The 15,000-nt window shown below is 38.6% G+C and overlaps 1 protein-coding gene across 1 annotated transcript in view; it reads right to left on the minus strand.

Annotated features, from left to right (window-relative positions):
* Positions 1–15,000, minus strand: part of LOC133651801 (GEM-interacting protein-like) — a 64,402-nt gene that overhangs the window by 7,256 nt on the left and 42,146 nt on the right. Inside the window, exons 18-19 of the mRNA XM_062049933.1 lie at positions 12,137–12,336; positions 10,247–10,553 (exon numbers count right to left, since the gene is read on the minus strand). Of these exons, the coding sequence (XP_061905917.1) occupies positions 10,247–10,553; positions 12,137–12,336 (507 nt within the window). The remainder of the gene's footprint in view (positions 1–10,246; positions 10,554–12,136; positions 12,337–15,000) is intronic.

Raw genomic sequence — 15,000 nt, forward strand, 5'->3', positions numbered from 1 at the left:
GTTGCTTTTGCATAATATTGTGAAACAAAACACAAGGTAATGTCTGCTAATAGGTGCCATTTTGCGGTCTTTATACACACACACACCATAATAATACTCCTATGTTTAATACGCCGACAATCCATCAAGCGGTGTGGCTTCATAGCTTACCAAAGTCCTACTAAAAACATGTCAACAGATTTTTGAGCGCCGTGTGTAATGTTCTATATTCTCGATGGCACATATAAAATGTTGGTGTTGTTTACTTGAGTCATATTGCCATCATAGTGCAGCCTACACGTATCTCTTATGTGTGGCTGCCATCTACTGGTCACACTTATTACACCATGTACCAAATAAAACGGAGAAGATAGAGAAAAAGAAGAAGCTTATCGACTGCGGTGTCGGCACGGACTACATTTTCAGGACTTATGCAGATCCCAAATACAGATCAGCAGGTACCAGAAGGTAAGAAAAGTTGCTTTTGCATAATATTGTGAAACAAAACACAAGGTAATGTCTGCTAATAGGTGCCATTTTGCAGTCCTTATACACACACACACACCATAATAATACTCCTATGTTTAATACGCCGACAATCCATCAAGCGGTGTGGCTTCATAGCTTACCAAAGTCAGACTAAAAACATGTCAACAGATTTTTGAGCGCCGTGTGTAATGTTCTATATTCTCGATGGCACATATAAAATGTTGGTGTTGTTTACTTGAGTCATATTGCCATCATAGTGCAGCCTACACTTATCTCTTATGTGTGGCTGCCATCTACTGGTCACACTTATTACACCATGTACCAAATAAAACGGAGAAGATAGAGAAAAAGAAGAAGCTTATCGACTGCGGTGTCGGCACAGACTACATTTTCAGGACTTATGCAGATCCCAAATACAGATCAGCAGGTACCAGAAGGTAAGAAAAGTTGCTTTTGCATAATATTGCGAAACAAAACACAAGGTAATGTCTGCTAATAGGTGCCATTTTGCGGTCCTTATACACACACACACACCATAATAATACTCCTATGTTTAATGCGCCGACAATCCATCAAGCGGTGTGGCTTCATAGCTTACCAAAGTCCCACTAAAAACATGTCGGCAGATTTTTGAGCGCCGTGTGTAATGTTCTATATTCTCGATGGAACATATAAAATGTTGGTGTTGTTTACTTGAGTCATATTGCCATCATAGTGCAGCCTACACGTATCTCTTATGTGCGGCTGCCATCTACTGGTCACACATATCATTACACCATGTACCAAATAAAATGGAGAAGATAGAGAAAAAGAAGAAGCTTATCGACTGCGGTGTCGGCACGGACTACATTTTCAGGACTTATGCAGATCCCAAATACACATCAGCAGGTACCAGAAGGTAAGAAAAGTTGCTTTTGCATAATATTGTGAAACAAAGGGCCAGATAATATGTCTTACCTTATACACACACCATAATAATACTCCTATGTTGAAGCACAGTACAATCCATCAAGCTGTGTGGCTTCATAGCTTACCAAAGTCCCACTAAAAACATGTCGGCAGATTTTTGAGCGCCGTGTGTAATGTTCTATATTCTCGATGGAACATATAAAATGTTGGTGTTGTTTACTTGAGTCATATTGCCATCATAGTGCAGCCTACCCGTATCTCTTATGTGTGGCTGCCATCTACTGGTCACACTTATCATTACACCATGTACCAAAAAAAACGGAGAAGATAGAGAAAAAGAAGAAGCTTATCGACTGCGGTGTCGGCACGGACTACATTTTCAGGACTTATGCAGATCCCAAATACAGATCAGCAGGTACCAGAAGGTAAGAAAAGTTGCTTTTGCATAATATTGCGAAACAAAGGGCCAGATAATATGTCTTACCTTATACACACACCATAATAATACTCCTATGTTGAAGCACAGTACAATCCATCAAGCGGTGTGGGTTCATAGCTTACCAAAGTCCTACTAAAAACATGTCACCAGATTTTTGAGCGCCGTGTGTAATGTTCTATATTCTCGATGGCACATATAAAATGTTGGTGTTGTTTACTTGAGTCATATTGCCATCATAGTGCAGCCTACCCGTATCTCTTATGCGTGGCTGCCATCTACTGGTCACACTTATCATTACACCATGTACCAAATAAAATGGAGAAGATAGAGAAAAAGAAGAAGCTTATCGACTGCGGTGTCGGCACGGACCACAATGGCGGACGCGTGCGCATTTTCAGGACTTATGCAGATCCCAAATACAGATCAGCATGTACCAGAAGGTGAGAAAAGTTGCTTTTGCATAATATTGAGAAACAAAACACCAGGTAATACATTCATTACCGTTCATGTAAATGATCATGGCAATCTTTATCGTCTTCTTAGTTCGCCTCCTTCCTCTCACACTTATGTACTCAAAAACTAAATGTAAGTATAAGTGTGACACACTTGAAGACCAAGCGTACTTACACAAGTGCACCACACTTATGCACTTAAAGTAAAGTTAAAGTACCAACGATTGTCACACACACTAGGTGTGGTGAAATGTGTCCTCTGCATTTGACCCATCCACTTGTTCACCCCCTGGTAGCTGAGGGGAGCAGTGAGCAGCAGCGGTGGCCGCGCCCGGGAATCATTTTTGGTGATTTAACCCCCAATTCCAACCCTTGATTCTGAGTGCCAAGCAGGGAGGTAATGGGTCCCATTTTTATAGTCTTTGGTATGGCTCGGCCGGCGTTTGAGCCCACAACCTACCGATCTCAGGGTGGACACTCTAACCACTAGGCCACTGAGTAGGTAATGGTAAAGATAAAAATGTTACTGTAAAATTGCAGGTTTTTTTATTTAAACTAAAAAAAACAAATGTAAATTTTACAGTAAAATTTTGGCAACTGAGCTGCCTTTTTTTTTTTTACCATAAAAACAGCAGTACTGTTTTTTCATTTACAGTAAAATACACAAAAATTTGAGGTGAAATTATTGCAACTTAACATATTTTTTTACATTTTACTTTAAAAAAAATCTACTAATAAAATGCATAAAAAGATGGTGTAATAATAGTATTCACTGTTACAAGCGATAACTTTTGACACCTCTGGTTTAGAGCGAATAACTGTGGTGCATTCAAGTAACACTTCCTGTAAGATATTCTGCCAAGAAGATTGCATTTGTGTCTAAATATTGGAGTCTTTTTTTTTTAATGTCAATTTAAATGACTAATAACCTGTGATTAATCATAATCCAAATTTAAAAGTTTGATTAATCTGATTTAAAAAAAATAAACGTTTGACAGCACAATTTTTATTTTTATTTTCCACAAGTGTCTTAAAAAGAACCTATGTAAATTCTGCTACTTTTTTCCTACACTTTGAATCCCGCGGCTTATTAAACGTAGCGGCTAATTCATGAATTTTTCTTCACTGGCATCGATAATACATTTTAATTTATTGTTTGCGCTATGACGCCATCTTTTGGACTTTTACCGTCAGTGCTTTTTAAAAAAATTTCGTCGTTCAGTCTTCCAGCTGTCCATAGCGTTACTACTCGTATGGATTCTTAATTCATCACTCCAAGCCACGTTAAAATCTTACAATATAACTAAAACTATTCATACTTACTAAAAGCGTCCCTTGTGTGATGTCTGCAGGAGTGTTTTCACGCATATTTGTACGTGCTATTGTAATGTAATGACGCTAGCGTCGTTAGCCTTAGCTAACGTACTAACACGTTTACGAGTGTCTGTTAGTATTATTAACTCACAATTACATTCTTTTTGTATTGTTTCACTTTCACAAATTCCTCAGTAAACTCACCAAGACGTCACCGTGGAGGTTGTTTGTTTTGTTTGATTAGCCGTTTTACTGCCTTGTTGCAGGAACCGTTTGGAAACAATTAAGGTATGTAACTAAACATTTACAGAATCTTACGGTGTAAAATAATTGTGTGGAGGTGCCATGTTGGAAATGATCTGTCTATTCTTGAACAAGTTTGAAGCAAAAGGGAAAGGAGCTTGAAAAGAGCGACGTACAAGAAAGCAGAGCAGCAGTCGTCCATCTTTTTACCTCTAAAGGCTTAGTGGCCACATGCGTGGACAGCACCTTTTAGCTCTTATTTCCAAAATTGTGTACACTACTGAATTGGGGTCTTATGGCCACTTATGTGGACACTTATACTGCCATCTGGTGGTGTTAGAAGAGTACAACATACAATGGAATTTGGGAAAAAAGTGTAAAAATAAGAATTAGCATGTCACTAAACATGAAGTACACGTTTGTGTACTTATGGACTAAGTTCATCATATCAAAAGATGATTCTTAGTTTTTATTCTAATTAGGGTCCAATAAGCCCAAATAGCAAAGGGAAATAAAAAAAGCATGTAAACAAACAGCTTGGGCCTTAACAGAATAAAATGTCAAGTTAAGCTATTATAGCTTTTATAAAAGTAAAAATGACAAACTAACAAAAATCCTTTAAAGCAGGGCTATTCAACTGGTGAGTTCAGTTCACAACTTGGTACACAAACATTTTTGCAGCAAATTCCTAAAAAAATTGAGGAACTCGGACCACTGTGTAACAATGGATCGATATATCCATTTATAGTCCTAAAATGGCAGAAAATCAGTCCGTGCTCGGCTAGTTGGCCTTCCAGAGCAGTGTTTGTCAACCTTTTTTGAGCCGAGGCACATTTTTTTCATTAAAAAAATACGTAGGCACACCACCAGCAAAAAAATGACCTGCTTTGTCTTGGCAAACAAGACTATTTCAGTTGTGCGGACGCTATCCGTCTTTGTGGGGACATTGTTGATTGTCATGTCATGTACGGACACACACACTGCAAGTCTTTGCTGTCGTCCAGCATTCTGTTTTTGTTTACTTTGTAGCCAGTTCAGTTTTACTTTCGTTTTGCCTAGCCATCCCTATGCTTCAGTGCCTTTTTGTTCATTTTTGGTTTAAGCATAACATACCTTTTTACCTGCACGCTGTCTCTCTGGCTGTGCTCTGCGTATTGGGGTCGCGACAAACCATGCTGGACGCGTTCCGACTTCTACAAAGCAATGAACTATGGAGTATTACATGGTTACCCTGCCTAGCTCTATGCGGCACGGACACTAGACAACGGCACATTATTTGCAGATTATAATTATTGATTTGCAAGTAGGGATGTCCGATAATGGCTTTTTGCCGATATGCCGATATTGTCCAACTCTTTAATTACCGATACCGATATCAACCGATACCGATATATACAGTCGTGGAATTAACACATTATTATGCCTAATTTGGACAACCAGGTATGGTGAAGATAAGGTACTTTTAAAAAAAATTAATCAAATAAAATAAGATCAATAAATTAAAGAGTTAGTGCTGCAAGGGGTTCTGGGTATTTGTTCTGTTGTGTTACGGTGCGGATGTTCTCCCGAAATGTGTTTGTCATTCTTGTTTGGTGTGGGTTCACAGTGTGGCGCATATTTGTAACAGTGTTAAAGTTGTTTATGCGGCCACCCTCAGTGTGACCTGTATGGCTGTTGACCAAGTATGCATTGCATTCACTTGTGTGTGTGTAAAAGCCGCATTTATTATGTTGTAGAGGACGCTGAAGGCAGTGCCTTTAAGGCACGCCCTCAATTAGGGATGTCCGATAATGGCTTTTTGCCGATATCCGATATTCCGATATTGTCCAACTCTTTAATTACCGATACCGATATCAACCGATATATGCAGTCGTGGAATTAACACATTATTATGCCTAATTTGGACAACCAGGTATGGTGAAGATAAGGTACTTTTTAAAAAAATTTGTAAAATAAGATAAATAAATTAAAAACATTTTCTTGAATAAAAAAGAAAGTAAAACAATATAAAAACAGTTACATAGAAACTAGTAATTAATGAAAATTTGTCAAATTAACTGTTAAAGGTTAGTACTATTAGTGGACCAGCAGCACGCACAATCATGTGTGCTTACGGACTGTATCCCTTGCAGACTGTATTGATATATATTGATATATAATGTAGGAACCAGAATATTAATAACAGAAAGAAACAACCCTTTTGTGTGAATGAGTGTAAATGGGGGAGGGAGGTTTTTTGGGTTGGTGCACTAATTGTAAGTGTATCTTGTGTTTTTTATGTGGATTTAATTAAAAAAAAAAAAAAAAAAAAAAAAACCGATACTGATAATAAAAAAAACGATACCGATAATTTCCGATATTACATTTTAAGGCATTTATCGGCCGATAATATCGGCAGACCGATATTATCGGACATCTCTATTTGCAAGTAATATTTTTTGGACCAATTAGGCAAAGTTGCATAATTTCCCACGGCACAGTGGTTGAAAAACACTGTTCCAGAAGATATATATCGATTTAAAAGGTAATTAATTGATTTCATTAGTGAAAGAAAACATTGGCTTTAAGAACAGCACATTTTATATAAAGTTGTTTTAACACTGTTTAAATCATTTAAAAGGCATTAAGCAAAAAGATCCTAGATCGCGGAGGTGTCAGAGTCAACTTTTACTTCTTTTCCTCGCTTTCTTGTGCAGGGATCAAAAGGATATACTCTGAAAACCTTTTTTTTTTATGATCAGGCAACCATAAAGGCCTACTGAAAGCCACTACTAGCGACCACGCAGTCTGATAGTTTATATATCAATGATGAAATCTTAACATTGCAACACATGCCAATATGGCCGGGTTAACATATAAAGTGACATTTTAAATTTCCCGCTAAACTTCCGGTTGAAAACGTCTGTGTATGATGACGTATGCGCGTGACGTCAATCGTTGAAACGGAAGTATTCGGACACCATTGAATCCAATACAAAATAGCTCTGTTTTCATCTCAAAATTCCACAGTATTCTGGACATCTGTGTTGGTGAATCTTTTGCAATTTGTTTGATGAACAATGAAGACTGCAAAGAAGAAAGCTGTAGGTGGGATCGGTGTATTAGCGGCTGGCTGCAGCAACACAACCAGGAGGACTTTGACTTGGATAGCAGACGCGCTAGCCGACGCTAGCCGCCGCTAGCCGCCGACCGCACGGATGATCGGGTGAAGTCCTTCGTCCTTCCGTCGATCGCTGGAACGCAGGTGAGCACGGGTGTTGATGAGCAGATGAGGGCTGGCTGGCGTAGGTGGAGCGCTAATGTTTTTATCATAGCTCTGTGAGGTGCCGTTGCTAAGTTAGCTTCAATGGCGTCGTTAGCAACAGCATTGTTAAGCTTCGCCAAGCTGGAAATTATTAACCGTGTAGTTACATGTCCAGGGTTTAATAGTATTGTTGATCTTCTGTCTATCCTTCCAGTCAGGGGTTTATTTATTTTGTTTCTATCTGCATTTGAGCCCGATGCTATCACGTTAGCTCCGTAGCTAAAGAGCTTCGCCGATGTATTGTCGTGGAGATAAAAGTCACTGTGAATGTCCATTTCGCGTTCTCGACTCTCATTTTCATGAGGATATAGTATCCGAGGTGGTTTAAAATACAAATCATTGATCCACAATAGAAAAAGGAGAGAGTGTGGAATCCAATGAGACCTTGTACCTAAGTTACGGTCAGAGCGAAAAAAGATACGTCCTGCACTGCACTCTAGTCCTTCACTCTCACTTTCCTCATCCACGAATCTTTCATCCTGGCTCAAATTAATGGGGTAATCGTCGCTTTCTCGGTCCGAATCGCTCTCGCTGCTGGTGTAAACAATGGGGAAATGTGAGGAGTCCTTCCTCCGGTGACGTCACGCTACTTCCGGTACGGGCAAGGCTCTTTTTTTTTTTATCAGCGACCAAAAGTTGCGACCTTTATCGTCGATGTTCTCTACTAAATCCTTTCAGCAAAAATATGGCAATATCGCGAAATGATCAAGTATGACACATAGAATGGATCTGCTATCCCCGTTTAAATAGAAACATTTCATTTCAGTAGGCCTTTAATAAAGCTGAGAGTGCAGAAATTCCCTGTAATGTAATTTAAGTAAATAAGGTTAATTGGCAACACTAAATTGGCTCCAGTGTGTGAACGTTGTCTGTCTATCTGTGTTGGCCCTGCGATGAGGTGGCGACTTGTCCGGGGTGTACTCCGCCTTCCGCCCGAATGCAGCTGAGATAGGCTCCAGCGGCCACCCCAAAAAAAGGGACAATCGGTAGAAAGTGGATGGGGATGGAAGTAAATAAGGTATTGCTGGTGTATTACTTCAGATGCAGTCAGTAGTCATTTGTTCAACTTCTTTAGTTGTACTATTAGCATACTTGCCAACCTTGAGACCTCCGAATTTGGGGTTTGGTGGTATATTGTAGCGTCCCGGAAGAGTTAGTGCTGCAAGGGGTTCTGGGTATTTGTTCTGTTGTGTTACGGTGCGGATGTTCTCCCGAAATGTGTTTGTCATTCTTGTTTGGTGTGGGTTCACAGTGTGGCGCATATTTGTAACAGTGTTAAAGTTGTTTATACGGACACCCTCAGTGTGACCTGTATGGCTGTTGACCAAGTATGAATGCATTCACTCATGTGTGTGTGTAAAAGCCGCATTTATTATGTTGTAGAGGACGCTGAAGGCAGTGCCTTTAAGGCACGCCCTCAATTAGGGATGTCCGATAATGGCTTTTTGCCGATATCCGATATTCCGATATTGTCCAACTCTTTAATTACAGATACCGATATCAACCGATACCGATATCAACCGATATATGCAGTCGTGGAATTAACACATTATTATGCCTAATTTGGACAACCAGGTATGGTGAAGATAAGGTACTTTTTTTAAAAAATTAGTAAAATAAGGTAAATAAATTAAAAATATTTTCTTGAATAAAAAAGAAAGTACAACAATATAAAAACAGTTACATAGAAACTAGTAATGAATGAAAATGAGTAAAATTAACTGTTAAAGGTTAGTACTATTAGTGGAGCAGCAGCACGCACAATCATGTGTGCTTACGGACTGTATCCCTTGCAGACTGTATTGATATATATTGATATATAATGTAGGAACCAGAATATTAATAACAGAAAGAAACAACCCTTTTGTGTGAATGAGGGGAGGGAGGGAGGTTTTTTGGGTTGGTGCACTAATTGTAAGTGTATCTTGTGTTTTTTATGTTGATTTAATTTAAAAAAAAAAAAAAAAAAAAATTTTTTTTTAAAAAAACGATACCGATAATAAAAAAAACGATACCGATAATTTCCGATATTACATTTTAACGCATATATCGGCATCTCTACCCTCAATATTGTTGTCCGGGTGGAAATCGGGAGAAATTCGGGAGAATGGTTGCCCGGAGAGATTTTCGGGAGGGGCACTGAAATTCGTGAGTCTCCCGGGAAAATCGGGAGGGTTGGCAAGTATGACTAAGAGTGTTCCATTTTAGGTCCACTCTTTTTCATTATTTGAACTTTTCAACGGGTGACCCACGAGTTCAGTTCAAAAACTTTTTTTTTTAAACAGTAGAGTGTTGTCATAGAGATGATCTTTGATTAGGTGTTCTTAAAAACAGCATAACGCTCCTGTAACTGACTAAATAAATAGACCAAAATCAAATGTCTACTGTAGAGCAGTGGTCCCCAACCACCGGGCCACGGCCCGGTACCGGTCCGCGGACCGATTGGTACCGGGCCGCACAAGAAATAAAAAAAAAAAAAAAAAAAAAATTCTAAATTAAATCAACATAAAAAACACAATATATACATTATATATCAATATAGATCAATACAGTCTGCAGGTATACAGTCCGTAAGCACACATGATTGTATTTATTTATGAAAAAAAACAAAAAAACAATTATTATTATTATTATTATTTTTTTTTTTAAATTTCTTGTGCGGCCCGGTACCAATCGGTCCGCGGACCGGTACCGGGCCGCACAAGAAATTAAAAAAATAAATAAAAATAAATATATATATATATTTTTTTCTAAATTAAATCAACATAAAAAACACAATATATACATTATTTATCAATATAGATCAATACAGTCTGCAGGTATACAGTCCGTAAGCACACATTATGGTATTTCTTTATGAAAAAAAAAAAAAAAAAAAAAAATTTTTAAATACAACCAATCTCCCACCCCCCCGACCCCCCACCGGTCCGTGGGACAAATTTTCAAGCGTTGACCGGTCCGCAGCTACAAAAAGGTTGGGGACCACTGCTGTAGAGGACCTTGGTTCACCGGAATATACAAAATAAGACTAATAGTGAAGGAAGAAGAATTGACCGGTAGGCCCGCTTTAAAATCATCTCCTACAATGAGTGAGCATCCAATCACAGAACTACCTACTTCTAGGGAGTAAGGCCGCTCCCTGGAGGATGTCCGTTGCTCCGGTCTTGAGTCAATGTCGCCCTCCTGAGGACAGCCACGTCCCCTAGGAGGGGTCTCCGGAAGCGGACCCGCGGGGACTTGAGGGGCGGGCAGGAAGAGCCTGTCGTGGTGCGTGATGAGGAACTCCACCAGCAGGGCCTGGTAGGAGTTCTCCTGCAGGGCCACCGTGGGATGGTCCGTCGACACCGGCGGACGCAGGAGAGTGGGACCGAACACAATGCCCAAGTTGCTGGAGGACATCTTGTTCTCCTTGTTTCTGGAAACTCTACAGGCAGACAGAGGTGAGGAAAAACCTTTTTTTGCATTGGTATGTACAAAACCCAAAAGCAGTGAAGTTGGCACGTTGTGTAAATGGTAAATAAAAACAGAATACAATGATATGCAAATTATTTTCAACCTATATTTAATTGAATTGACTGCAAAGACAAGATATTTAATGTGCCAACTGGTAAACTTTGTTATTTTTTGCACATATTAGCCCATTTGGAATTTGATGCATGCAACATGTTTCCAAAAAAGCTGGCACAAGTGGCAAAAAAGACGGAGAAAGTTGAGGAATGCTCATCAAACACAGGTGAACGGGCTAATTGGGAACAGGTGGGTGCCATGATTGGGTATAAAAGCAGCTTCCGTGAAATGCTCAGTCATTCACAAGCAAGGACGGGGGCGAGGGTTACCACTTTGTCAACAAATGTAAATTGCTTAAAAACAACATTTCTCAACCAGCTATTGCAAGGAATTTAGGGATTTCACCAGCTACGCTCCGTAATATCATCAAAAGGTTCAGAGAATCTGGAGAAATCACCAAAAACCAACATTGAATGCCCGTGACCTTCGATCCCTCAGGCGGTACTGCATCAAAAAGCGACATCAGTGTGTAAAGGATATCACCACATGGGCTCAGGAACACTTAAAAAAACACTGTCAGTAACTGAAGTTTGTCGCTACATCTGTAAGTGCAAGTTAAAACTCTACTGTTCAAAGCGAAAGCCATTGATCAACAACACCCAGAAACGGCTCATCTAAGATGGACTGATGCAAAGTGGAAAAGTGTTCTGTGGTCTGACGAGTCCACATTTCAAATTGTTTTTGGAAACTGTGGACGTCGTGTCCTCCGGACCAAAGAGGAAAAGAACCATCCGGACTGTTATAGGCGCAAAGTGTAAAAGCCAGCATGTGTGATGGTATGGGGGTGTATTAGTGCCCAAGACATGGGTAACTTACACATCTGTGAAGGCACCATTAATGCTGAAAGGTACATACAGGTTTTGGAGCAACATATGTTGCCATTCAAACAACGTTATCATGGACGCCCCTGCTTATTTCAGCAAGACAATGCCAAGCCACGTGTTACAACAGCGTGGCTTCATAGTAAAAGAGTGCGGGTACTAGACTGGCCTGCCTGTAGTCCAGACCTGTCTCCCATTGAAAATGTGTGGCACAATATAAAGCCTAAAATACCACAACGGAGACCCCCGGACTGTTGAACAACTTAAGCTGTACATCAAGCAAGAATGGGAAATAATTCCACCTAAAAAGCTTCAAAAATGTGTCTCCTCAGTTCCCAAACGTTTACTGAGTGTCGTTAAAAGGAAAGGCCATGTAACACAGTGGTAAAAATGCCCCTGTGACAACTTTTTTGCAACGTGTTGCTGCCATTAAATTCTAAGTTCATGATTATTTGCACAAAAGAAATAAATTTCTCAGTGTGAACATGAAATATCTTGTCTTTGCAGTCTATTCAATTGAATATAAGTTGATAAGGATTTGCAAATCATTGTATTCTGTTTTTATTTACCATTTACACAACGTGACAACTTCACTGCCTTTTGGGATTTGTAAACAAACCTTTGCAGGTGCAATATGAGGTGCTGCAACGTGCTGAAGCAACAGGCAGGAAGTCTTTCTAGGAGCTTCTGTAGGCTGCGAGTCACATCCACGAACTCATTAGTGTCTTGCATCGATTCCCAGTTGCCGAAGTGCTGGAGGCTCTTCCCCGCCGCGATGAAGTCGTTGTACAGGTCAAAGGTTAGCAGCGGCTCCGGGAGCTGGAAGAAACAACAATGAGGAAAAGGAAATGACGGATTCCAAGTATATTTGCAGGGCTCGAATTTAACCACGGCAAAAGCCGCGAACGCCCTCGTCAATTGCCGGCACGCCCTAAAAAATTGACCAACATCGACAGCAAGAACATGTCGTGACCGCCCTTGACTTTTTACTTGTTAATGGACAAGGGATGTAACAATAAACGGTATAATGAGAATTTGCGATAAAATTCCCGACGATTCGTAATACCGTCTAATTTTTTAATTACCAAAAACCCCGTCATTTATTAATACATTTTAGGCAACACGAAGTCCGGCGCAGGCGCACTAGCGTCGTTTGGCTTGATAATCATCACTACCTACACAGACTTTGCTCGGGAGATTTCCCCTTGGAGGAAACGGAGCCAAGCACTTTTTCCCTCGCTTTCCGCCGTGCGTTTAAGAGCGCACTGCTGTGTTTGGATGGAGACAGGTGTGGACAATATTGGAGACACTTGTCCCCACGCTAAAAGTATACAGCGAAGGAGAAAACGATTTGATGTTGCTTTTATTTTCTCAATGCAGCATCCATCAGCTGCTGTGACAGAGTTAATGAGGTGGGGTAACATGCAGCAGGCGATGTGTCATGGACGTTGTCCATACTTGCCAACCTTGAGACCTCCGATTTCGGGAGGTGGGGGGGCGTGGTTAAGAGGGGAGGAGTATATTTACAGCTAGAATTCACCAAGTCAAGTATTTCATATACATATATATATATATATATATATATATACATATATATATATATATACATATATATATATATATACATATATATATATATATATATATATTATATATATATATATATATATATATATATATATATATATATATATATACATACATATATACATACATACATACATATATATATATACATACATACATATATATATATACATACATACATACATACATACATACATACATATATATATATATATATATATACACATATACACATATATATATATATACATATACACATATATATATATATGTATATATATATATATATATATATGTGTATATGTATATATATATATATATATGTGTATATGTATATGTATGTATGTATATATATATATATATATATATATATATATATATATATATATATATATATATATATATATATATATATATATATATATATATATATATATATATATATATATATATATATCTACATCCTGAAAAATGCAAACAAAACAATGTTTAGATAATTGATACTTCAAACTTGCATAAATAAATCTTAAGGAATATAACATAATTTGGCTTCTGAGAGCTTCAAAATGTAATGAATAAAATGCTAAAGTTGTTGATAAACAAGCAATTGTTTTAATAATTAAATATAGTCATTTTAAATAAATTATTATTATCATTTAAAATTAATTATTTCAAATATGTTTATTTTAATGTATAATTCTATGGCTGGATGTAATAAGGAGTCAGAAAAAATACAAATAAAAATACAATTAATTATGATGTTTTTAGCAAAATATAGTAAAAAAAAATTTTTTTTAAAATTAATAAATAGATTTATTTTTAGGTAAGATAAACATAATAATACAATTTATCTCTAGTCTGGATGATTTAGTTCTTGTCACCCTGTTGTCCTGCCGTCTCTTCCCCAAGGATGGCTCCATGAGCCTGGAGATGCCCTACGTCAACAACACGGTAGGCGGCCTGTCGGTGCGCAGCTTGTACATCGCCGCCCTCTACTTCACCCTCAGCAGCCTGACCAGCGTCGGCTTTGGCAACGTGTGCGCCAACACGGACGCCGAGAAGATCTTCTCCATCTGCACCATGCTCACCGGCGGTATGCCGGACGCCTCGTATGGAATAACGTGATCGGGCAGGAACGCTGTTTATATCGTGGGAAAGCGGGACGTGAAAAAAGGCTGTCCTCACTCAGGTCTGCATGGCTGAAAATCGGGAGATTTTCGGGAGGATATTTGTCCCGGGAGGCTTTCGGGAGAGGCACTGAATTTCGGGAGTCTCCCGGAAAATTCGGGAGGGTTGGCAAGTATGACGTTGTCACAACTTGTTTATAAAGTCTTTAGTTTCTTTACTGGGATGTTCACTCCTTTAACTGCAAACTCTATCAGCGTTCAAATAACATCAATACCAGATAAAAGGCAGGCTGTGAAGATTGTGTATTCGATGTGAGAGGTATCACTCTTTATTTTTGTTGGCCAAACTGTGAGAGAATAACAAAGCTTGTTTATTAGACTTCATCTTCATTAGCCAAACTGCTTTGTGTTTTATTTTAATTTCAAAAAGTAAACAAGGTTGTTATTTTACATTCCTTGTGTTTTTTTCATGTCACAAAGGTATTATTTTGTTAACGTTTTATTGTGTGTAGTTAATTCCTATACGACATATTCCTGCTCAAACTCTTAATGGATCTGTCCTGATACGGCATCTACATGTACATATAAATGTACCTAAATTAAATAAATAAATAAATAAATAATAAAACAAAAATACCTCCCTCTATCAAAATGTAAAAATAGCGATAAAGGCATCATGAAATGACAAAAAGCTGACAAGTTGATGATAATAATGAATGAAAACAGTTTTATATATGCCTCGAAAGAAAATAATGTTGCCCTTCTAACT

Source organism: Entelurus aequoreus, linkage group LG06 (assembly GCF_033978785.1).
Source record: "Entelurus aequoreus isolate RoL-2023_Sb linkage group LG06, RoL_Eaeq_v1.1, whole genome shotgun sequence".
NCBI lineage: Eukaryota > Metazoa > Chordata > Actinopteri > Syngnathiformes > Syngnathidae > Entelurus > Entelurus aequoreus.